Genomic DNA, 27,347 nt, shown 5'->3' on the forward strand with positions numbered 1-27,347 from the left:
AACTAAGGCACCAGCCAAGGACAATACAGGCGGTAAACCTTAAACCCCTACCCAGATCTAGACAATGGACAGAACACTCTCCACAGTAGAGTGGAGAGTGGGATATTACTTTCTCACATACTCTGGTGCCTCACCTTTGACCATGTCCCCTGGAGGGGGAGACCTGGTGGCACTCAGAGGAAGGACAGCAGGTTACCAAGAAGAGACTTGATACCCTATGAACATATACAGGGGGAGGTAATCCCCCTCAGGAATAGTCATAGGGGAGGGGAATAAGGGGAAAATGGGAGGGAGGGAAAAATGGGAGGATACAAGGGATGGGATAACCATTGAGATGTAACAAGAATAAATTAATAAAGGAGAAAAAAAAAGCTAAAAAAAAAAGAGTTTTTAAGTCTGAATTTATACAGTAACAAGATTTTTTAAATACTCTCTTTGTTATTCCAAGCCTACCAAAAACCATTGTAATATCAGTAGATACAAATATCTTGTCATATAAATTGTAACCAAGTAGAATATCATTGAAACCTCGACTTATAACATTTGAAAATATTTTAACTCAAGTAGATTGCTTGATATTCTCTTTTCTCTGGAGCGGTAAACTGGGCATTTTTCACTGAGATATATGTAGTTTTATTGATTGAACTTTTAGGTATGTTTATCTAATATTCTTTAAAATACACACACTTGCCAGGTCTCTTGAGTACCTTTAATCAGTTTTTTGGGGGAAAATAAAGTTTGTATTTGGCAGCATTTTGTGGGCCAAAATAAAAGTTTATTATATTGGAATTTCTTTGTGGGTTTTTTCATAGGCTTAATTTAGCACCAATAGTGCTTGTAATGATAATATATTTTGCTGTATGTGAAATGATTAGAGCAAAACTTACAAAGATACAAAATCAATATAATATTAACACCATAAAATCTTGTATATTTTATACATACACTCTAAGGAAAATAACTCACTCCTCTTATTAATACTGTACTTTGAATATAGTCTAAAGTTTCTTGCTGGAGTCATTTATATAAAGACATTGTGAGACAATACTATTTACAGTTCAGTACTTATGCTAGAAGCAATTAAAGATCTTTTACCCTTGCAACCTCATTTAAAGATTTAGAAATAGCTTTTAAAGAAATATAAGTATAAGTAATTATTACTAAATAAGGAGCATATTCTCTTATGACTACAGTCTAATAAGGAGAATGATCTGGAAGTGATTTTGGTCTTTAACAGACATAGTCTCATGCAGTTCTAAATCTGACGTGGAAAATCAAATTCCAGAAGGATTATACAAATATCATGATGGTGGCTGAATTCACCATTTAATATGTTTTAAAGGGCTTCTGAGATAGCTTGTTAGTTAAGTGTGCACACTGATCTTGCAAAAGACCCTCACACCCACATCAGGCAATTAACAACAACCTGCAACTCCAGATCTAGGAGATCCAATGCTGAAGCCTGCATGGTAATCCAGGCGTGCATACATATACACACAGAGACATTCATATGCGCATACATAAATACATATATAGTAAATTACATATTCAGAATAAATATCTCCCATTTATAGGTCACAATGTGCCTTGTTTCTCTGTCTTCGCTGCAATTCAAATTATTTAAGGCTGGAGGCTTTGGAGACCAATACTCAGCAAGTTGAGCTGGAACCTCATAAAGTTATATTCACAGTTAATATTGGAGACAGATTCCCCAGGGAGGAAGCCAAGACTACCCTGTGTGTGTTGTATCACCTCACACATCTTTTATAGTGGCTGAGTACAGTTCAGTTAATTTGTTGAACCAGTAAGATAAATATCATTATTAATTCTACCTGCTATATATAAATTTATAAGACCATGATTTTTGTCAGTGATATTTGTAATTATTTCTCAATTTGCATTCTTAAACTTCGACACTTTTCTCGGTTGTAACAACCAGAAGGAACCTGTCTCTTGTCAAAAAGAAAATACTTGTGGATATTTGCAAAAAGCTTCCCTAATAAGTGAAGTCACTATCAAATTAGCTTAATTTGATAACAGTCCAAATTAGCTTAATAGGAAAGTATTATAAACTCTAAAAATAACCAACTAGGACAACATCAGTAGACATGCCAAAGGTGACAGGAAAAGTCCAAGAAAGCCTCAATCCTACACAAACAACTGCAGACATTTGAGGAAAGCTGGAAGCAAGGGACATGGTCTCTACTGAAGATTAGTCCAACTGATTGTCCAAGGTCAAATGGACAGTCCTGAAAACAAGCATACAACTAACATTATGTATATTAAACAGTTTATATTTAAGAATATATATGTATAAACACATATGTATGAGAAAACAATAAATGGTAGAAAAGGAAGTGAATTTGAAGAAGAGTGGAGAGGGGCCTATCTGAGGGTTTGAAGAGAAAAAATGATGTAATTCTATTATAATTGTATATCAAAAAATAAAAATAAACATGCAGCCATGCCCTAGGGAAGCTTTCTCTGCTCCCCTGAATTGGATTCCCCCAAATCACAAAGTCACAAATAAATATGAAAAACTCTAAACATGTAATAAGAGTTTCATCACAAATTATTTTTACCATACTAATAAAGGATAACTAATTCCCTGGTTTAACTCTATATAATGCCAAAACCTCGTGCAAGTTTCCTATAGAAAGAAATCAACTTGTTACATTTAATCGCCAACAATATTATCAGTGGTTATAAAAGTCAGTGGAACTAACTAATCTGCAAATCAGCCAACTTTTATTACCATCCCACCAATTCCCAGTATCTTTTTATTTGATTATTATAATTTATTCACATTACATCCCAATTGTTATCCCCTTTGCTCTTATCTTCCCTTTTCCACACTTCCTCCCGCTTCTGCCCTATTTCCCCTAGACTTCTGTTGTGGGGCAGGGCACATCGTCCCATCCCTCTGCCAGACCATCAAGTTTTATCACGATACCTACATCCCCTTCCTCTCTGTGCCCACAAGGATGCCCAGCCAAGGGGCACCTGAGTTCATGTCAGAGGCATTCCCATCCCCCCTGCCCCAACATGGAGAATGAGCTGTCCATTGGCTACATATGAACAAGGGTTCTAGGCTCTCTGCTTGCAATGTCCTTGGTTGGGGCATCAGTTTGTGCAGCCCTCCCCACTCCCTGCCCCGGTCCCAGATCCTCAGGCCCTGTGGAGCTCCTGGAAGAGATGAAAAAATCCTGTAAGGAATTGCTCTAGGTACAGACAGTCCACTTGGCAAAGTATGTTTCAATTTTTGTTGATTTGTTTATTTGTTGTTGATTTTTATTGATTTGTTATTTAAACACTTAACACAGTGCTCTGCCAGTACGAAGACACACGGTACAGTGTCTTAGTCTCTCTCCATCACTCCCTTGCCGTAGAATCACAGGTACAATGGCTTTCACATCTCTCCCGATTCGATGTAAGCTTAGATCTGAGCTTGCAACTCTGATCAAGCTGAAGAGGAAGGCAAGAAGAAAAGGAAAATTGATAATTATCAAAGTAATTGAGCGAGTAAGAGTGATCAGTATTATAAGGCAATGACTACAGAAAATTGTTTAGTGATGGATCATTAAAATTAAAACGTGGCTTCCCACGGAAGCAACTGCTAGAAGCTAGCAGATAATTTTGAGAATATATTCACTTCCATTTTATTTATATGTATATTGTTTTATATTGGCTTGAGACTACAGATAATGATATTTTACTAAGTGAACATAATTGTATACTCCTAGGAAAACTCGATACTTTTACGAACTAGTCACCCTTGCATAGCTTAAAATTAAAAAAAAAAACACTACTAAAGCTGTTGCTCATACATTTTTTTCCAATGAAGAGTTTGATTCAGGCTTCCAGTGTTTAGATCCCAAGTGGTTATCCATGCAGCATCTTACCCAGCCTGTAAGGGACACTTCATTCTTACATCACTTTCTCACATAGAGCATATACTAATGCAATGTCCTTGTCTTCTGCATGGCTGCATTGCAAGTCCTGTATCTTCCTCAGTAAGCACCATTACCTGTCCTTTCCCTTGCCATTGTCCTTGCTATTAAACCTATTCAAAGTTAGCTCCTGAGTAAGTAAGGATAATTCTTCAAGAAAAGGCTAGAAAATTGTGGATAGTTAATTACTATACCAAAATTCCCCAACTAGAAGACTTCTTTTTTCATTTTCTCTAAAATTAAAGTGACTGGCCAGAAGAAGACTACACCACACTATATTCAAATATTTATATAACATAAAATAGAAATCTATTCTCATGAAAGTACACAATCTTAATCCAACAAAGTATGATACTTTTATCAAAAGTGGAACATGTTTGCTTGTGTGGAACTAAGCTAATGTTCAGTAAGACTCTCAGAACTGCTTAGGAGAACACTTTGTTCATGTTGTCATCACACAGAGTTAGCATCCCTGGTGAAAGAGAAAGGCAATTGGGGAAATTTTGATTTACTCTGTCACTGTTTCTGTATCAAGTAAGGGTCTATATCTAAGCCAGCCAAAATACTTACACTTCCGCTTCTTTGCAGTTATTTTCCAGATAACTTCATACTGAACACGCTGACAGTTTTTTCTTTCCAAGCATATAAATTATTCCTTTCTGCCCATTTAGCTTGCAGATTCAAAATTCATAAAATGAAAACATGGTTCTGAATCTTTGAACTTTAGCCTGCCCTTTTGCTTTCTCTTTGGGGATACAGGTTATCTGGAATATTTTCCAGAAATGGCTTTGTACAATGTTAATTATCATGAATAAATAATAAGGATAAGCAGAAAACAGTATTTAAAAATTAAATCTGTTAATTAAGACTTCACAAAACATTTCCCTTTTTAAGTTGTAAAGACTGTCTACCAGGCTGCCTATAAATGAATAGCAAGGAATTAAGAAAAAGCATAAAAACAAATGCCTTTGCTTATGAACTGGAAATTTTTACTGAGAAAATTATCATAGTATACAAACTAACATCGATAAGCTTTGCAAAAGTAGCCTAAACTCTCTAAGGCCAATCTTAAATTCATCTTCAATAAACTATTTTCAAAGATGAACCAAAAGTAAGGGCAAACTTGTCTCAGTGCTCAAAATGCATCTTCGTTCTAATAATACTAAAATAAGCATTGTGTTATGCTGGAGTTGTTTACTAAATTAATGCTTCTTTAGAAATATGAAACTAGTATTTTATTTCAAAATTTCTCTGAAGAGTATAAGCCACTAAATACACATTATGTTTTAGTGCCCAAGTATTCAAAACATTTTTCTGTAAGAAAGATAACTTGAGGATTAAAAAGATAATTATAAAGATCTTGTCTCCTTCAAGATGTGAATAATTAAATTTTTCTTCATAAAAAAATTTTGGTTTTTCAGACAGGGTTTCTCTGTGTAGCCTTCGCTGTCATGGACTTGCTATGTAGACCAGGCTGGCCTCCAGCTCACAGAGATCTGTCTGTCTCTGCCTCTCTTCCCTGAGTGCTGGGATTAAAGGCATGTGCTACCACTACCACCTAATTAAAATGTCCTAATTCCATGCTTATTTTGTTATCATAGCTGGAATCTTGATATGAAGGCTATCTGGCTTCACTTATCTGCTCTCCCAGTACTCATTCACTGAGCCTCTGTGCTAAACTATTGTAAATATTGGAAATTCTAAATTGCTTTTCACGAGATTCAAAATTATTAGTCTATATTCATTAATATCATCAAATTTTAGAGGTAGAATTTCAAAATAAAATCACAAAAGAAAGTCAAAAGGTGGGTATAAAGAGCTTGAGGACCCGTGCTGTGTGCCTACAAAAGTGAAACCATTTTAACAAGGTAAGTTATGGTTCTAACTTAAAAAAAAAAAAAATACTGCAAACTTAACTGACTCATTCCCTAAGTCATTTCTGGAAGAGTTATGCCGTGCGCTTAGAGAAAACTGAGGAACTATATCTCTGCACAATAAAACCACTCTAATAAATTGATCATGTTTATAGCTAATTTTTGAAGGCATTCGAGGTCCTGGGATAGAAGGTGACATCGCTATCGACGATGTGTCAATTGCTGAAGGAGAATGTGCAAAACAAGACCTACCAACTAAGAGTAAGTGTTTCTCCTGTTGAGTGTCACTTGATGTCATGTGGAAACGGTATCACAACTATTACAGTAACTAAAAAATGTTACGTTTTACTTAAACCTTTCCTATTTCTGACTGTAAATCATTCAAGTTTTGCTTCAGTCAAATTACTAGTGCATTGTGGCCATATTTCCAATAACATAAAATGATAGCAATTTGTACTTAATTCTATGTTAGACACTGAGATTTTCAAAACAGATTTAAAGTGTATTAATTCATGTTATTTTTTGTCAAGGGATTAGAAAACTTTTATTAAATATTTCATAAATCTATACATGTAATACTTAATTAACATAGCTGCTTTTCACTCCAAAGAGTTGAAATATGCATTTCCTGGGACTAATATTGCTCTTCTTAAAGATGCAGTTATATGAAAATTTAGCGTGTATATTCAGTAATGGAGTAGCCCTACTTATTCTGATATCATCTACTTCATATCTCCTCCAAAATCTTGTTAAATAATTTTGTTTTTATCTACAGTTTAGTATTATATTTTAGTGATGTCTTCAGATTTTCATTTTCTACTTCTGGCCTATGACATGATATTTAAAAAGAATTTCTGCTCCTTATATCTTCATCTCACATTATCCAGTTGAAACATATTCAGAGTCATTGTTGGAAGGCATTTCAACTGCAGGATTGTCTTAGACATATCTGAAAAGCTTTAATTTTATGGTCGTACAATGAGGGAATAACCAAGCTAAATTTCTACAAATAATTCATCAATAATTTAATGTATTGAAACTCTATGTTGCTCAAGTCTAGAGGGCACCACATTTCTTTAACTCAGTATAGTAACGGAAAATCATTATAGTCTAGATATTGAAAATCAAAACTGGGGTTACAGCTTAAAGGATCTAATTAACTCCATTGTTCAGTATCTTAAAAAAAAAAAACAGCATCAGTGGGCTCTGCTGGCTTGTTATAATGCTTACTATTTAAACATACATTTAGAAAGAAACTTCCTGGATTTTTCACTGCTCCAAAGGCTCAACTGCACCATGAACGCAACTTGCCTAGAACACAGACAACCATGAGCTCTCTTCAGAGACTGTGGGATGTTTGACATCACATTCAGTGATGCTAACCTTATACTAAATGAAGGTCATATTCCCATTGCATACAAAATTTACTTTTTTATATTTCAAACAAAATTAAGTAAATTAAATTTGATATATTGAATTAAACCTCCCAAACAAGGCAACCAAGGAGGGAAATCAGAAGGAGGTAGCGTAGCCAAGGGGAAATGACCGTGAATGCCTACCATGCTTTCATGGGTCACACTCTAGAGCACTCTCCTATATACGATATTGAAAATAAAGAACACAAGGTAGTATGTATCTGCCGTATTCATAACTGCATAACCAGGCTGTTTTCTCCTTTTGCATGTCTTCGAAATAAAGCTGATGTATAATGCAAAACCTATTTTTCCAAAATGAATTTTGATGTACTGAATGTATTCTTTCAGAAAAGCTCTGTGAGTAGCTACATGAGGTGTTGATGTCCTTAATGTCAGTTCTGGGCACTTCTTTTCTTTCTCTCTAGATTCGGTGGATGGTGCTGTTGGGATCTTAGTTCATATATGGCTTTTTCCAGTTATCCTCCTCATCTCTATCTTAAGTCCTCGAAGGTGACCTTATCCTGGCAGAGGCTATAAATGATGCACCAGGCACTGGCATGAAGAAAGAGTCTTTGTACATGGACACTGAAACAAACAAACAAACAAACAAACTACCAAAGATTCCTCCACTGACTACTGACTCAAAAATTAAATAATTAAAAACAACATTTTTTAAGCACTGGGGATAAAAAGACATCACGGAAATATAACTTATTCCAAACTACATATAGAAGAGAATCTTGGCCTGGGTACAAAAGAGACCTTCAGGTGCTTTTGTGGCTAAATGATTACAGCTTCATCTGGTTGAACTCTGGAAAAAGAAAAAGAGAAAAAAGAAAGAAAGAAAAAGAAGAAAAAAAAAGAGCTATAGAAATCCTCGTCAAAGCACAAAGTCATGGCTGGTTTTGTTTCAAATGAATAGTTTGCTTGTTACCATGGAAACCTAATGGCCTGCCAACAAAAACCTCACTGTAAACAGGGTACGTGGAGAGCTGGCATTTATTTTCCTTTCAAGAAGGTTTTATGTCGAGAATTAAATAAATGTAGGCCCTTTTACCTTTGGCTGTTACCCTTCCTTGAAAATGCTCCAAACTCAGAATTATTTAAAGGTTCCTCCCCCACCTTACCCCATTCCACTTTTACTGTTGTTTCGGTTTTGTTCTTCTTGTTCTTGTTGTTACTGGTTTTTTTTTGTTGTTGTTGTTGTTGTTCTTTTCTTTCTTTCTGTTTTTCTTTTTTTCTTTTTTTTCCCCCTCACTCCCATGGCTAAGCTAGATAACTGTATGATGTCTCTTTTTGCATGCACTACTATCCAGGATGGTAAACCTGGGCTTACATATTACACAGGCTTATCGGAGTTTGCTTGCGGCCACTTGAACACCCAAACTACGTCATCTGTTCCTATGAAGAAACCAAACCACCATCTTTTATAAATTGCCATGGAAACCAAGTGCCTTCAATGAAACAAGCCTGAATAATTTTCAACTCAGAAGCTTGCACTGCTAACAATGGTTTGTGTAAAAACTATTTTGTAAACAGACGACACAGCCTAAGTGTGCAAATTACAGGCAAGACACCCTAGCCGCTTCTGAAGAAGAAAGGACCCACGCTGCTGCGTAAACCCATGTAGACAAAAGAGTATTCGCTTCACCTCCTAGACAGCCATGGCCTTTCGGCGTAGTGTCCATAGAGAGTAACTTCCACTGAGACCAGACATGGGAGCAACACTTTTTTCTTCCAGGTTATTAAATGGGTCAACCAGAGCAAAAGGTTGTTGAGATAATACTTAGCTCAGAAGGTGGTCAAACACAGGAGTGATTTTTTTACTCTAACCTCCATTTGAAATGAAATTGGCCCTGCCTTTAGAGGGAACAAGGAAGTGTTTGAGATTGCGTACGAACTCTGCCGCGGAACTGGGCCTGCAAAAGCTGGCTTTATTCTAGACATTGAGGGTAATATGCCTCTGCCCTTTAGTCTGACTCTGTGCAAATTGTGACATATTATTTTATTATTTTAACAAGATTAAAAAACACTTTTACAAAAAAACAAAAACCTGTAAAAATGATTTTGAGCTACCTGAGGACAAACCACACCTTTAACCAGCCAGTTTTCCAATGCATTGTAAATTTCACTCAAACTTGTTGCTTATGACAATTTGAAGATCTTTTTCCTTAAATTATCTCAACTTTTAACTTCATTTAAAAAGACTTTTGTCTAAAGAAGAATATTATTATTATCTGTTCTTTCAACACCCCAGGATTTAAAAAAAAATACTGATTATGCAAGTAATTGGGATCTAAGTATTAAATTGCAGCATTTGCAAATATTAATATAAAAAGCACAACAAAATGTAGTGGAAATGACAAAGCTTGATTTTTTTAAACAACTGTAGAAATGTTTGTGCAAATTCAATAATTCAACTTAAAATATAATTTTACAGCTCTGTTCAATAAAGCCTCTTTCCAGGTAAGGTATAATAAGCGGTATGTGTGTTTGTTGGGCAATATTCACTTATCATTAAAATGAGATTAGTTATGCAGCCTATCGGTTATGTTATCTCGGGATAAATCTTCAGTGCTTCATACACACCTTATGTCTCTAGGGAAAATTTAATAAGAACATCTGATGCACTCTGCTTTATATGTTACACATGTAAAAAAAATTTGTACCTTTAATAGGTAAAATACGAGCCAAATACAAGCTGAAATTTAATGTATAATTTCATAGTCAATTCAAACGGGGACATATCAGAATACCTAGGCAGTGATAGAATCAAGTTAATGCACATCCTTTAATTCTAACAAAAAAGCAAATGATTATCATAATTTATTTGAATTAATTAGTCATATTGAAAACTTTTTAAAACTTCAAAGTCGTCCATTTATTAGATCAAACCAAAGATTTCAAGTAAGTGATATCTGGGCCACTTAGTATCTGAGAAATCTGTATTCACCTCTATTTCAACCATATTGCAACTAAATGCATCTCTGCACTACCCACTATTCATAAAAACACAATTGTATTTTATCTTATTTGTTAGGTTTTGCTTCTGGCATTATCTTTGCCAGAACAGTAATAAGTCTCTTTTGATTTAAAGAGAAGCTTAATTTGTCATTTTCTTTCAGTTATCTGTAAGTTGATTTGAGTAAGGCTTTTGTAAGTAAATTTAGAAGAAAAAGACCCCTAAATACTGAATACTGGAAAACATATATGTAACTTCAAGAAAAATAGGAGGTTTTTATTTCTTCTGCATTATCCCGAGTAAAGGAGCTGCTGTGAGTGAAAGTTTCAATTGTATCATTAAGAATTTATCAAATACTAAAACATTTTCTAAATTTTTACATAGTAAGAACACTTCAGAAGTTCATGAGAACTGGCTGGTACTTCAAAATTAATTTTGATTAAACTTCTAAGAAGTTGCAAATGATTGTGAAGAACAAAGACCAATTAGGGGTTTAACCAAACACACTAAGGAGATGGTAATAAAGTGGATTTCTCACATGAGATCTATATAATTTAGACAAACCGACAAACAGAATCATTGGTTTTACTTCAGATCAAATGCTCAGTTGCTTTAATTGAAGCTAAATGGCTAAAAATGTGGAAAATGTAAATGATTTGGATAAGTGAACAGGAACCTTTATGAAATCACCTTGTCATTAATAGAACTCATGATCATAAAATGCCTAAAACACTTTCTCATTGCTATCATCATCACTCTATATCAGAAACTGGACTTCGTAACACCTTCACCTTACCATGTTGCTAGTGTGTCAGCCTCAAGTGGAGAAGCCCATTTGGTTGATGTTTTCAATGAGGAAGAGTCAAGCAGCCAGGGTTTCAGTGTCTGGGAGAAACAGCATACCATGTACTGTTCGTTTATTGACAACAATTGATCTCTATTAATCAGGAGCAATACCTCTTGCATTAGGATTTCTTCACATGCTAGCATTTCTACAATTGGGTCTATGTTAATTGTAACTAGCAGCATGGTCATGTAGTGATATAAAGATGCATATAGGAGCTGAGAGGACCTCAATAAGAATATTCACCACACTGACTAAAGTTGCCAGAAGTGCCAATCAATGCCAAATATGATCTTTCCTTCAAATATAAAAGTGACAAAAGATATATCCCAACCACAATTATACAATATATAAATAACCATATACTATGCAGTTTTGAAAAAAACCTACTTACCTTTGCTTTTTTTTATATCAGAGTCATTTTTTAAGATGCTTTACATACACACCTACCCTTGCTTTTCCATTTCCTACCTATTTTCCCGTCATCTGTTTTTATAGTTCCATCTTGGATTTTATGTATTCCTAGTCTACTATGATCCCTGGTTCCATACAGCTTTTGGTATTCAACAGATCAAGAGTTTGGACCATGATTACATTTCTTTGAGAGAACTGGTGGATGCGTGGTTACAATGTCAGGCAGCGGACCTTGACACTAATGGCACTTCATTTCACATTTCCCACAGATTTGACTCGACATAACAATGAATTATATCTGAATTAGAACCTACCTAGTCTGTTATACCATGTAATATACAATGAAAATAATTCCATTCTTTACTTTCATATTTGGAAATATGATGAGATATAAGTTACAGCTGTACTAACTTTTCACCAAACATGGACTTTATTTTAAATACTTTATAACAATAAACTTATCTGCCAACAAAATGTGTAATTTGAAGAATAATTAATTTATTTAGTTCTGTACTTAAGACTATAAACCTGACTGTGGTATTACTCAGAATCATTTTAATTTTGTGTATTTATTGGTAATTTTAAAGTTGGTGCAAGTCTGATCTGATTTTGGTAAACTTTTCAAATGATTCTCCTAAATATGAGTTATCTCTCTCTCTCTCTCTCTCTCTCTCTCTCTCTCTCTCTCTCTAACACACACACACACACACACACACACACACACACACACACACACACACTTTTTTACGTGCCTTTCAAATATCAAGGCCACTGAATAGACATTTAAACTGGAAAACATTACCTCCCCCCAAATACATTCTGGTTGATGACTGCTTCCACTGTTTCTCCTGTGTCTCAACAAGGCAGAAGGTATACTCTTCTTGCAACTGGGCAGTTGATTTCAATGAGGAGTTATTGCATTTTCTGTGAAAACAATAAAACCATAGGGTTCAATCCCAAGCTACTGCTTTTCCTACAACATTCCCTTTGTGGTTAGCCCATTTAATTAATTTTCTTAGCATTATTTTTGGAAAGCAATGTATGTCATTTTCTACTCTGTCTTAGGATAAAAAAAAACTGCTTCAAAATAATTTGATTATTTTCAAATCTAATATAAAAATTTGGCTGAATATTCACAGTGTATCTACATATATAATTGTGTATGTTATTACATGAGCAACGGAAACATAAAAGCTTGATGTTATAATGTGAAGTATGTCAGCCAGGAAAATCCCTACTGTCTGCTTGGAAACAGAAGTGAGAGATGAAGATAAAGCTTCCATACAATCTATATGGATAATTTTAGGAACATAGGTTCATTTGAAGCTCAATAAGTTTATGAGTAGTGATTTCACTACTCTGAACCCATACTGAGAATCTCAAAGTGGAATTCAAAATTTGGAATAGGGCTGAGGTTAAACTCTGGGTAGAAACTGCAATAGTTTTATCAAGGATATATTTACAACTGATTGAATTTAATTTCCATTGTACTAATTTTCCATGAGTTGATCTGAAATGTATTCTTATTTTTCAATAAAATGATGGGAAATTCAATGAATAGGGATAAGCTTGGTAGTTTTGCTTGTTTTTGTATGGTTCTTCATTGTAGTCCTGGGTTCCAGGCTATCATTTTTATTTCTTGAGTCTCACCAATATATTTAAATGTATAAGTTTAATCAAACATGCATTGTGTTACATTTATATGAAATATGAGTTGCATTGGAGACCATAAAATTTAGATTTAACTTAATTTACATTTTGATATTTTCCTTCTTTCAAATAGTTTCAGATAGATGTATGTTATTTTCCTTTGGATTTTTTTTCAATAAATGAAATTATGTTAAATACTCTATTAGTGTTTGGGGAAATTTTCTGCTGCCAATAGCAATTAACTTTAAAAGAACAACAAAAATTATGTTTAAGTTGCAATTAAAATGGAAGTGTCATCATTTCTTTAGCAATTAGGGAGCCTTTATAGACTCAATAGCACAGACAACACAGTTAGACCATTAAGATTTGTGTTTATTTTTACATGCTTTGTGAAAGATCATTTTATATTACTGCATTAAATTAGCAGACACTAAAATCTTCCTGAGCAAATGTGATTTAAGAATTACGGCGTTATGGTGTGGTGCAGGAGCTAGGCTTCTATGTAAAGCATGAGGTGAGCACAGCTGGATGGTACTAGTCTCATTCATGGACTGTTTTAACCCCATGCTCACAAGGACACACTGTCAGCTATCTGTGAGTTTCCCCCAGGAAACAAAAACACTGATCCACAATGATGAGCGGGAATCAAAGTATAAAATGAATCCTGAAAACTAGCACAGGTCATTGTTACTTTACTGCCTATTCAAGTCATTTTTTTCTCTCTTTGCCATTATGCCTCTAAGTAAATCCTTGAACATTCGAAAACTGAGTTATACTTAGTATTTAAACCCATTATAGTGTCTCTGCACTCTGCATAAGCTGTTTTAATCTAACAGTCATTTTATAGATATTATCTATTTTTATTTCCTATGATACTAGGAATTATTCCTTAGTACTATGAATTTTTATTTCTCTGAAGGAACTGTAACTTCATCTATGCCAAAGCTGACCATCCAGCTCTTTATTTCTACAATACAAATGAGGTAAGGTGTACATCTGGGTTCTACGAAAAATGTAGCATGATTTATTACTGATTAACTTATATTTAAACTAAACCTAAAATACTAGGAAACATTCAGAACTTTTATCTTTAAATTATAAAATCATTAAAATTTAATGAACAGAAAGTATGTCATGTCTAGTTGCAAAAAATCCAACTGTTAAAAAAGTTTTGTTTTCAACACAAATATCTGGCATTTTTTAAATTAATGGGCAAGCATACTTTTCCTTATTTTTTCATACAGACTGTCAGGTAACCCAGGCTGTACTCAGACTTACTTTGTAGCTGAGACAGACTTTGAATTCTGGCTCTTCTAGTGTTCTAAAAATCCAAAATGGGTTATTTCATGTGTAAAATTTGCTAGTGAAATAAAATTAGAAGTATAAGCATGCACCAGAAGGCCCAGCTCAGTTGTTCACAGTGAAAGCACAAATGTTGATATTGCCTTTGCAAAGAAAACTCACAGTGTCAACCTAGAGAAAATTAGACTAATTTCATGTGTTGATGGCAGAAGCCCCAAATAAACATGGGAATAATACTCTCCTTCTTTCTTTCTTTTCCTTCTTTCTTTCTGTCTTTCATTTTTTTGAGTTATACATCAATTACTTTATTTTTTATTTTTCCTCCATTTATTTATTTATTTATTTATCATCTTTAAGTTACAGTTTATTAATTATAGACCTAATGGCTTTGTGTGTTTGTTTAGTCTACTGAGGACATACAAGTTCTGTTTTAATTCAAAGTCCAGTTTCTTTCCATGTTTCTTGTAGTATTAATGCCCTGAGCTCCAATTACCTAGTAAATGTGAATATAATGTGCAGGAACCACTTTCAGACATATGTGGCCATTTAAATTACAAAGCAAAATTGTAAAAAAAAAAAAGAAAAGAAAAGAAAAAGAAAAAGAAAGAAAAGAAAAGAAAAGATAAAAAAAAAAAAAAGGAGTTCACTCAGGCATGGTGGTTCACACATGGGATCTCAGCTCTCAGGAAGCTAAGCACAGGAAAATCACAATTTCAGGTCACACTGAGCTACATAGTAAGTTCTAGATCAGCCTGCACAACTGACTAAGACCTCATCTTAAGCAAAAAACAAACCAAAAACTTCCGTTTCTGAAAAGATAAAGGAAAGGAAGATGGCACAAAAGAGGGAACAAATAGTCACAAACAAAACAGAACTGAACAGAGACAGCTAGTGTCCTTTTACATTTGTTTCTGTTTTGGACTATGCACTAGTCTTCACAATTTAGCAAGTCAGTGAACTCAAAAGTAAAGAGTAGCACGATACAGTTATGCAGCAGCAATCCATCATGTAAGTACGTGGTGAGGGCAATTGTGAGTTAAAATTTGCTAATGAATACACGTGAATCTCTCCTTTTTTTGTTAAATTTTAATGGCGTTATAAAAATCATTTCAGTAGAATTTTGCAAGTATCCCAAAGGCCTTTACAATGTGAAGGTATCGAGGATACTAGGTATGTACCAATCCTGCTTCGGTAGCCTTTATGAAGCTTGCAAGTCCTTCCTCACTACGCCATTTGTTTTCCCTTGGCAGTGAGTTCTCTCATTTGTCTTCTTTCAAGTTATAAACACTCTTACAGACAAATCAGTTTCTGCTATTACAGAGTAGCCGTTGTCTGTCGACACAGAGGACAGAGTAGAAAACTAGAATGAGATCACAATGGACTTTTTGGCAAGAGCTAAGGAACAAGAAGCAGAGTATAAAATGAAGGAAAACATGCAGTGTCCAAGATGGTATTCCTGTAGTTGGCCCAAGGGCAGGTGAGAGTGCATCCCCGTTACAGACAGATGCAATTAGAGGCTGTCAGGTGTCTGAGAAAACTCAAGCAATAGAGTGCTTGGGGTTGTAGTATAGAAGCCAGAGTGGTTCCCACAGAGATGAGAACTAAGAGAGTGTATGGATAACATACGCTATCCACATCCACAAAAGAGAGAACCTCCCAACTACATGCTTTTAGATAGGTACACATGTTCTTAAAAAAAATGAAAATAAAATATAAATGCATTCAATAAGCTTTTAAAAGACTTATAACACACTTTTGTGAATATTTGACAACATGCACATAGTTCTCTTCTTTCCTTTATGCCCACTGTAAGTTCATCTTAGCTGATCTGTGGACCTTCTTCTTATGTGAATTCATAACAAGCTGTAGGCAAGAGTACATTCCACTTCACTGTGTCCTTCATCAAGCAACTTTTCCATCACAAACTACTTCTGTTCACACTCCTCAACAATTTCTCATATGACTTTTATTTTTATGCCCCTACAACTCTGCCTCCCTCTTGTAAAAGCAAACAAACAAACAAACAACTATTAACAGCATACTACGGTATTCCAAAGGATTGATGGAAGATGGAGCATAAGCGTCTTTGAAAAGCACTTAAGCAGTTTTGAACTAAGGATGCCAAAGCATCAGTGAACATTTACAACCTAGTGTGCTAATGGTATTTAAAGAAAAAGTTTATCACAGAAAACCACCTTATATGTAGACTTGTACACAGGACATGTTTTCAAATGAGTCTTTAGAATTATTTCCAGTTTCTCCAATAACACTCATGATATTTTCATGATTTGCCATTTTCAAAGTGTTCCAGATGTATCATTTCATCTGTCATATTCACTAAAAGCTAATTCTTCATTGACCCACTAGCTGTGTGAATGTACATACAACAGTTGAATTGTCCCCCTTCCAACTTTATGCCAATTACATTCGTAATCCAGGATTTAAAAGAACAGTATGTAATAAACATGATCCTATTTTCCTCTTACAGTTAACCTTTATGCACTAGAAAATCTAAAACAGATTTACTCTTTGTAACAAAGCATTTAGTTTTTTTGTTTTTGTTTCTGGTTTTTGTTTTTGTTTTTGTTTTGTAATAGCAAGATACTACCAGTTATGACAGGCAGTCCTATTTCAAAAATGACAAATTGTAAACAAAACCTGAATTTTAGAATTAATGAAGTAATGGGGCAGGAAAGATGTCTCAGAAATTAAGAGTGCTTACTGTTCTTCCAGAGGACCCAAGTACAGTTACCAACACCTATGTTGGGCAGCTAAAAACTGCCTATAACTCTAGGTCCAAGACACTCAATTCCTTTACCCTCTGCATGCATCTGTACACATAAAGCATTCACTCACATAAATACAAACACACAAAAATGAATAAAAAAAAATAATAATATATTTTAAAAGATTAATGAAACATAGCATTATATATAAATTGACCAGTCATATTATTTGAGCCTGACAGGACACCTCTATGATTCAGAATACAGTTGACATGACATTTTAATGTTAATTATAATCTCTGGAAAGAATCCTTGAAAACTAGGATCTCATGGTTTTAGCAGGAGGGAGATATTGGTTCCATAGTCTTGGAAGGATGGGAGGAACAGTGTTTAAAACAAGTGGCTTATTTAGTTCTGATAGTCTCATATTGGCTATTGAAGGCAGGCAGATCCGTGAAATTCATTAACCTAGGCAAATCTATGTGCTTCAAGTTCAATGAGAGGCCCTGAACAAAATATAATGGTGAAGAGTGATTGAAAAATGACAATGCCCACCTTTGGCCCCACATGCATATGCACACACATGCTTTCAAATTTTCATACCAAAGTACACACATACTCACTAATAATTACATCCATCCATCACATACATAAACACAGCACTTACTCAAATTTTAAATGAAAACAATTCTAATATATGTGATATACCATTTGAGAAGCATCAGTGTTGTGGGTAGAACATAATTTCAGATTCTAATTTTAGCCCCAGGAGCTGTGTGACTTTGATTTAGATGGAAATGTTTCAATAGTATTTGCCCCTCAGTGTCATACTGATTAAGTCGAGCAATACTCACCAAGTATTTTCAGTGATCATTGACTTTTAAACATTGACATAATAAAGTGATATACAAAATTTAAGTAATTTCTATGAAAATTATTTTCACAAATGATCTTTTCTTGCTGTTGCTTTTTATATTAAATATAGAAAATGAATAATTTTCCATATTTTATTGATTCAAATATTTTAATATATTTTCTTAATGCTACATGAATTACATTAGCCCCTAAATAAAGTAAATCATCTGATATTACAGGAAATTTTTGAATAGCCAAGTTTAAGAAAACTTTAAAATAAATTTAGAAAATGTAAATATTTTCAGTGAATAAAGACAAGATGGAAATTAATATTTATATATGTGATTATATTCTGCACATAAAGATTTATCCTCTTTTAAACTAAACCATTGGAGTCATAATTAGTTTCACATACAGTTAGTAGCAATAGAACACAGATTTCATAGACTTTTTTATCTGCTTTTATGAATGATGTCATGCAAAGCTGCACTGCTATGTTATCACTTCTATAGATCCACATGTCCATTTTCACTGTCAAAACACAATATTTCAATCACATGGTTCTCATTAGTGTTGCTTTTCTGAGGACCAGTGCTCTCCAATTTAGACAGTACAAAAATATAAGGAAATGACATCACATAATGTTTACATTTCAGAATGTTTCTTCCCTCAGTGTAATTCTGTGGAGATATATCAGTAACAATAGGTTTACATTTTATTACTGAATACTGCGTAGTTTAGCTGTGGGAGAGTTTGTGAAAGCATTCACCAAAGAAAGGAATGGGTAGTTTCCATTATGGGGCTCTTACAAAAATTGGGAAAAAATTCATGTCCAACTTTTGTAAATTTTGTTGTTGTTGTTGTTATTCTTGTTGTTGTTTTTTATTGCAAACGTCTTTAAGTACATCTGCTAGGTTTCATGGTAATTGTATATTTGGTCTTACAAACCCCTAATAAGTTTTTCTAAGGCCGCCTGCCATTTTATTTTCTCACCAGTAATAAATGAATGCTCCAGTTTCAGTATATTCTCAGGAGCATTTGTGGTCATTTCAAAGATCCTGGTTTTAATTTCTATTTTCTAAAGAAATTATAATGAAAGGAATTTATATGTATGTTGGGGGTGTCTTATATAAAATAAATTCTTTACTAGATTAAGATAGACTGAGCATACATCATTAAATTTTCTAGACAGATGCTTAATGTAGGAAGGTGCTGCACACCTTCCTGCCTACCTCTTAGGGAAAGTAAGGGAGCTGAAACGGCCCATAATTACACACATTGACAGAGTAAAGCAAGTAGTTAAACAGTCAAAATATTTTGTGCTTAGTGAAGCACACTAAGTCTGATGACTGATTAAAGGTTTCTTTAGAGCCAAATCCTACACATGATTGTAGTTCAAGATGTTTTATAAATTCAACACAGCCACAAACAGATTCCCCACCTACTCCACCCCATGCTTGTTAACTGTTACCCTCAACCACTTGCCCACAAGCAGTTACTCTTCACCCTACCCTATGCCTGTTACCAGTTGCCTTTCAACCTGACAGTGTCCCACTCCGCTACCCTGGACCAGCTACCCTCAACACTGTGTCACAACTAAACAATGTTGCATCCTATCCTACTACCCTATATAAGCTACTCTCAAGCACAGCTTGGAGCTGCCAGCCTTGAGCTTGAGACTTGTTCTGTTGAGCTTGAAAACTTTCGGGGCTCCCCAGAGGAATCAAGTTCATCATCCACAGTGCCCTTGGATTAACAGCAAGTTTCCCCTTCTCTCACTTTTTCAGATTTCTACTGGAACCTTCTTGAATCACCATCCAGATAAAAATTCTGCCTTTTTGTTGTTGTCCTCCAAATAGCCTTATTTATTTATCTGTTTATTTATTTATTCATCTTACATCCCAATCATAGCCCCCTCCCTCCTCTCCTCTGCGTTCCACCTTCTCTCCTTCCCCCTATCCCCTTCCCCTAATCCTAAGAAAAAGGGAGCCCTCCCTTACCTACGCATCCCAGCTCATCAAGTTGCTTCAGGACTGAGCATGTCCTCTTTCCCCGTGGCCTGGTGCAGCAGCCCTGTGACAGAGGAGTGATCAAAAAGCAGGCAACAGAGTCCATGTCATAACCTGGCCCTGCTCCCCTTACTGGGGGACCCACATGAAGCCTGTGTTGCCCATCTGCTACATCTGTGTAGGAGCCCTAGGTACAGTAGATGCATGGTCCTTGGTTGGTACTTCAGTCTCTGCCAGCCCCTCTGGTCCCCAGTTAGTTGGCCCTGTTGGTCTTCTTGTGGATCTCCTGTCACTTCCAGGTCCTTCTACACACACACACACACACACACACACACACACACACACCACTTTTCCCACAAGAATCTCTATGATCCCAGTGTTTGGTTGTGAGTCTCTGCTTCTGTTTGGATCTGCTTCTGTGTGTAGCCTTTCAAAGGACAGCTATGCTAGGCTCCTGTCTAAAAGCATACAGAGTATCTTTAATAGTGTCAGGGGTTGTCTCTCTCCCATGGGGTGGGTATAATGTTTGTCCAGGCATTGTTTGGACATTCCCTCAATCTCCGCTCTATCTTTATCCCGGCACATCTTGTAGGCAGGGTAAATTTGGGGTCAAAGTTTCTGTTGGTGGGAAAGAGTACTGCCTAATTACAGGGTGTCTTCTTCAATTTCCATGACCCTTGCTACTAGCAGTTTCAACTAGAGTTACCCCCACATACTCCCAGATGCCTAACCTGTCCTAGGTCTCCAGCTTGTCACAAAGATGCCTCTGCTGGCAGTTTCACTTCTTTCTGCAGACACTCTGTGTCCCTTCTCCCTTGCTCTCTCCAGATCTGATCTCCACTTTCATTTCTCTCCACTATCCTTCTCCTGCCTTGTTCTATCTCTTCAACCACTTCTGCTGTCTATTCTATTTCATCTTCTGCGTGAAATTTAACCATCCTCCTTGTCTGTCTTTTTATTTAAAGACACCTTTAGGAAACCCACACCGAAAACTGTGGCTTAAAGAAAAGGCCCAAGATTCTCTTTTCAAAAAACGGGGTGGCACTTTTTAATCTATTAACATTCCAACATGTTTGCTCTATATAGTCTGGTTAAAAACATGTCTAACATTATTATTATCTTACATATGCTGTCCTTATTCCTCTGTCCTCTTGTCTGGTTGTACTTGTGTTGTCCTCCAATCTCTCCTCCCCTTTTCAAGTATGTAAGATATTAGTCTATAGTTTTGTTTTGCTTTTTTTAAAGTCTGCAATGGTGGGGATAGAGAAAATAGAGATATGGTTATTTATAAGGAAATAAATTCATATGTATGTCGATGGAGTCTTATTTAAAGGTTTCTTTACTAGATGCAGGTAAGCCAAAAATATGGCATTACATTTTTCTCTACAGAAGCTTAGTAGAGGAAAGACTAGCACACTTTCCTGCCTACCCCTTGGGGATGAGCTAGAGTAATGGAAGCAGAAATAAAATGACCCAAAATTACATATGTTGACAGAGTAAAATAAGTAGGCTAAGCAGTCAAATTTTTCTGTACTTAGTGAAGCACACTTAATTAAAAGTTTGAGTTGAAAATATTAATTGTTCAGAAAAATAGTGAAAATCACATTTGAAAATGATAATATGTACATGAACAATGGAAATAATGAACACTGTGTATACTAAGAAAAATATCAATTTCTGTGAGAATATAATGGACATAGCAGTTAAGACTATTGTTATATGTTTATCTATTTTCCCTCTACACTAATTATTTGTTGATCTCAATTATAGACTTTCTAGTGTATTTATTCATTCTGTGAAATAGTGCATTGAACATACAAGCAATACACAGCACCAGTATATTTTTTTCATCTTTCTGGCTCAGACAGCTTAATTGATTTGGGTGTGTGCTAATAATGTCAGTTCTGTGGACTCAAACGCCATTTTAATTAGCTAAACATAGGAAAATAAACTCCATGGGTACACACTCCTTGCTTCACCCAAACCATCTGAGCAAGCCTTACATACAGTCAGAAATGAGACCAAGATGGACTGTACGTCTAAAATAAGGTTTTTCACTATCACTGACAAATAAAGATTCGACATTTTTCTTTTTCTACCCTGCTGTTTCTCTAGTTTCCCCTATAGGAGAGTGGCACAAAGAGTCACTCAGAAACACCTGTGAATTAACCCATTACTCACTGTTCACCTTGTATATTCAATCTTAGCACATAGTGTTCTTTTTTGCTTCTTTAATATATTTTAAATGTATTTTCTCATTGTCTATCTCCAATGTGCCTCCACAGTAACCGTAGACCAAGTCACTATGAAATCTTGCCAGGATATAAGACTTCTTGCTGTAGACTTCTCCATCCTGTAGGCTTCATTACATTGTAGACTGTTTGACTGGCTTAGAATATAAGCAAGTAAACACTTTATTCTTGATATTTTAATGGAGTCTCACTGCCCACCAAATAAGGACTGAATTATTAAAGTAATAAAACATTGATATGATCTACCTTCTACCATTCTCACTCCTGCCATTAGCCTTTATTTTGTTTTCAGAACCTGAGCTTGCCTGAGTTTCTCCAATATGGCCTCTATATTCTTAAAGCTTTTGTGCCCAACTTTAAACATAGCTTCCATTTTTGCTTTCATTGAATATATCTGCTCCTCTAGGAATCCAACTTCAGCACTTATATAAATAATCAGTTTATTTGGTACCTGTATCTTCTCTTTTCCTTTATAACATTTCTAGGAAGTTTAATTGAATGCTGGCATGTTTTATTATGGGTCCCCACTTAATACTATGTGAGCCCCAGGAAGCCAGGTGGAGCACACTATTTTTGCTTAAAATATATTCAAAAACTTATGAGCAAAATGGTGCCAATGACTGCATTTGCCACTTAAGAATCTTTCGAAGCCAACTCCAAAGGTTTTCCTTGAGATTCATTCTATTCAGCCATTTTGTTTTTGATGATTACACTCTTCACACTTTTAATTATAAGATTTAAAACATCACCTTATATCACAGTGTTTCATGAGCTTTCCTCATGATGTGGGATGTTATATTCCCTCTCATGCTGCATGCTCTTCTAATGCGACCATGGATATTCTGAAAGGTCTATGTTAATTTTGTCATGTTCCAAGCCACCTGTTGTAAGAACTTTACCCCAGTAGATAATTTCCAAACTGACTTTATTCTCCTGGCCTCCATATCTTACAACACACATATGTGTTTAATGTTGAATCCCTGATATGAGAATCCTAATAAATAATTAGCTTCTTCTTCTTCTTCTTCTTCTTCTTCTTCTTCTTCTTCTTCTTCTTCTTTTTCTTCATATTTATAAGAAAACAAGTACTACAATCAATGTTGGGTTTTCAACAGACTGCTTAAATAATATTAGAGCTGTTTCAGATTCCATCACTAGAAATAAAATGAAATCCAAAACACAGGTTTCCATCCCACAGCTTGACGTGTTTGTAATCAACATGTGCATGCTCACAAACAGTAAGCATATGTACAAACATCTGTTTTCCAAGACTTTAAGAGTATCTTCACCTGAATCATTAGGAAAAATATTACAGGTAGGTCTACCTTAATGGAACACAAAATAAAATCTTTACATTATTAAAAACAGCAACAACAAAGAATATTCCTCTTGAATTCTAAAATTCTCCTTCAGGCTGTGTTGTTAATATGGCCACCATTAGCCCAGCTCCCACTTACCAGGCAACTATGTTTAACTGTGTGTAAATGCCTTGAGTCATCTTTTCCTCCATTTTCCTCATGTCTTAAGTCTAATTGACTTGGTCCTTCACATTTGAAGTCTCTAAGCTTTCTTAACCCCATTCTTCTTACACAGAAATGCAGACTTTGCTACAGCGTCTTGTGTCTGTGGCTTTATGCCCCATTCTCAGATCTGTCACATAACCCTGTGAAGTTAGTCCTCTTAGCTAGACTCCCACTGTTCTATCAGAACTACAAAAACATGGCACCTCAAGCCTACTGGTTCCCTCTCAGGGACCCTTAGTGTCTACCTATTGCACATTGACTTTAGTACAAATGCCTACATGTATAGCCACACTTAAAAATATTATAACTTTCGAAACTACTGTATAGTTTGATTTTACATAAAGAAATATTATCCCTAGAATGCATTTACTTTTTCTTAATTCTATGGATTGGACTCAAGTGATGTCTTCTAGCTTATATTCCTGGGACAGAGGGAGATCTACTAATTCTTAAACATTTATGTCAATTGCTGGCTTGTTACCTGATAATTTTGCTAAAATCCATACCACCGTTTAGTATCTCTTTTACAAAATAAATAATAAATATATTTTTCTTTATAGTCTGACTAATTGGTCCTTTCTTAATTCCTTAATAAAGACTGTAAGCTCCATATGAGCAGGCATTATTTCCTTTAAGTTCCCTGCAGTGACAGCATCAGGGATTAGTGAATACTAGGTGCTCAATTAATATTTGTTAAATTACACTAAATATGTAGGAAAACCAATTAACAAAAATGTGTACATATATTTAAAATTTTAAGAAACAAAAATTTGTAAAACTTAATGTACAGAATAAAGAATTTATTGTTCCTGCTGCATCATTTGTTTTATTACTATATTTAATATTACTCATGTTTATAGTAATCAATTTATACCAGCTTTTTAATAAAATATTAATATAATGTTTGCAAGTTCTGTATAATATAGAAAATCAATACACACTCGATGGATGAGTTACCTTGAATGGAGATTTTATTATTGACCTACATAAGGCAAGGCAACTATTAACAGACCTTGAACTCAAGCCGGAGGGTTTTAATGTCTGTCACTATAATATATGCTCATCTGTTCCTTCTATTATTTGTTTATAGATATAAAGTGAATTACTATGCCAGTTATGTTTGAGAGTTTAAGATGTTTAACAAGGCATATTATGCTCTATAAAGCATAATGTTGTATATTCTGAAAGATGAGAAACTGAAAACAGATGAACTGACAAAATAATGAATGCTCATCATAATTAATCTGGTATATGATTGCATAAATGTTTTATACACTACATACACTCTGTGCACATATATAAATACAGTCATTTGTGTATCTATATGAACACATGGTCAGCATCTTACAGAAAATTGTAGTTGCAGATTTGTTTCAATTTTCTTATGATTTTAAGACACAATTTTCACAGAGGTCGAATTAATCTTCTGGCAAGGATTTAAATCTCTATATCGCATCATCATTCTCAAGGAATAAAATTGGGAAACTTTTCTTTTCAACAAATTGAATCACATCCATGCTATTTTGAGGTTACCTGTAACATCAGCATGGGAGATGTTTATATAAATTGAGTATTTTCCATGACCTCAGTGTCAGTTGCTGTGTACAGAAGTCTGTACATGGATAGCACTAATTGGGATCCCATGTGACATCTCACCATTTGAATATAGAGTTACGTTAGAAATTTGGCAAAGACAACATGGTATTCAAACTTTGTCATTGTCACTCATTCTTAGCACTGAACTTAGGCTAAAGAACTAGAAAGATCATGGTACTAACATGAAACGCCTGATAACAAAAAATTCACAAAAGAAGCTTTTTTTTTTTTTTGCACACTCACACTGACAACCTGGTGTGACTAACAGGCTTAAGTGAAAGGGCACTTATTTCATTAAAGATATCACATGACTTAGGCAAATCTATTTCTGTGATTTCTCTTTCAAAACAAAACAAAAAAAAACAACACAAATAAATAACCAAACTAATTTTTAAGTACTATATCTGTTCCCATTGTATTATTCTAATCCTAAAAGAAACTTCTGGAACTCAATGTTGAAATGAGAGGTAAGAAATTTTATCAAGAGAGTATTTCGGAGAGTATAAGACAGTGCTGGTTTGCATAGTGAATAGCCTGCAGAGAATGTCACATCTGTTCTCAAGTGACTTCACAACATTGCCACTGTTCCACTGTTCCTGTAAACACATTTTCTTTTATAACTTTAAGATAAAGAAAATACTGGGTTTTTCTTTTTTTTTTCTACTCATCAAAAAACAGTGGCCTATGTGAAATGCCATACACTCTTAAGAAACCACCGTTTGGTACCAAGTTAATATATATATATATATGTAATATAATATATATATATATATTAACTTTTAATAATATTATTTGGCTAGTCAGATTTATTTTCTAAAATTTTAAAAGTTGCATTCGTCTTTACTCTTGAGAGAAGGGCATGATCCAGGATAGATTTCTGGCATAACCCAGGTCTTACCAGTCAGTCAGTCAGTCATGCTGGGATTTACTCTTCTCTTCTGCTCCTGTTTCCTCTTCCATCCCAAAGTCATTCCCTGAAGCATTCATTCATTCAACAGAAAGAAGTACATAGTGTCCTAGTATGAGCCAAACCTGCTGCTAAGCTCTGGAAATACAGTGTGAAGGAAATGTACAATAATGTCCAATTTTAAGCTAATACTGCCAATTTCTGTATGCTTTTTCTTTTCCCATGTTTATGGACATTAATAAATCCTTAATAAGAGGGGCTGGAGAGATGGCTCAGTGGTTAAGAGCGCTGCCTGCTCTTCCAAAGGTCCTGAGTTCAATCCCCAGCAACCACATGGTGGCTCATAACCATCTGTAATGTGATATGGCGCCCTCTTCTGGCTTGCAGGAGTACATGCAAGCAGAGCAGTGTATACATAATAATAAATAAATCTTTTAAAAAATAAATCCTTAATAAAACATATATGTGTATATTTTTCATAGCACTATCACCTAAATATACTCAACTTACCTAGTATCTCCAAAGGTTGATCCACTTCTGTGGTGCATCAAAGGAGTAAGAAGACCACACTGGAAATAAAGTATTCTATTCCTCAAGCCATTACTAGCTCATTAGCCCAAAAACCCTTTACAGTGTTAAAACTGATTGTACCAAAATAGGGTAATCACAAGTGAGCAAATACTGCACCTACGGAGAGAGAATGCTCTGAGGTTCTAGGAAGGTCAGGTTTTCAAAAAGCACTCATTTCTTTCCAATCAGATAGTTTGCAAAATGATAAGCGTAAGTTATAAAGTAAATGCATTAAAAAATCTTTGAAGCTATAACATAACCAAATTATCTTTTTGTGAGGTTATCTCAGATCTGAAATTTAAATTTAATTTAAAAAAAGAAATAGCCTTACTATGAGCTTAATGAAATCTGTGATGCTGTGCACTCAATTGAGAAAGAAGCAATATTTAGAGTCTATGATTAGATATGTCAATTTTTAAAGGTGACATTACTATCCTGATTCTCTTTACTCTTAAGTAAAGTAAAACTTACTTCATTAGGCTCCACAAAGCAAACCTT

General features: G+C 34.9%; 1 protein-coding gene across 2 annotated transcripts in view; it reads left to right on the plus strand.

Annotated features, from left to right (window-relative positions):
- The window catches only part of MDGA2 (MAM domain containing glycosylphosphatidylinositol anchor 2), a 771,250-nt gene extending 757,941 nt beyond the window's left edge, over nt 1-13,309 (plus strand). For both annotated transcript variants that reach the window (XM_084793705.1, XM_084793706.1), the window contains 2 exons: nt 5,980-6,085; nt 7,665-13,309. In XM_084793705.1, coding sequence (XP_084649831.1) covers nt 5,980-6,085; nt 7,665-7,753 — 195 coding nt within the window. In that variant the 3' untranslated portion in view covers nt 7,754-13,309. The remainder of the gene's footprint in view (nt 1-5,979; nt 6,086-7,664) is intronic.
- The last annotated feature ends 14,038 nt before the right edge of the window (nt 13,310-27,347 follow it).

Source organism: Acomys minous (genome assembly GCF_964271855.1).
Source record: "Acomys minous genome assembly, chromosome: 8".
NCBI lineage: Eukaryota > Metazoa > Chordata > Mammalia > Rodentia > Muridae > Acomys > Acomys minous.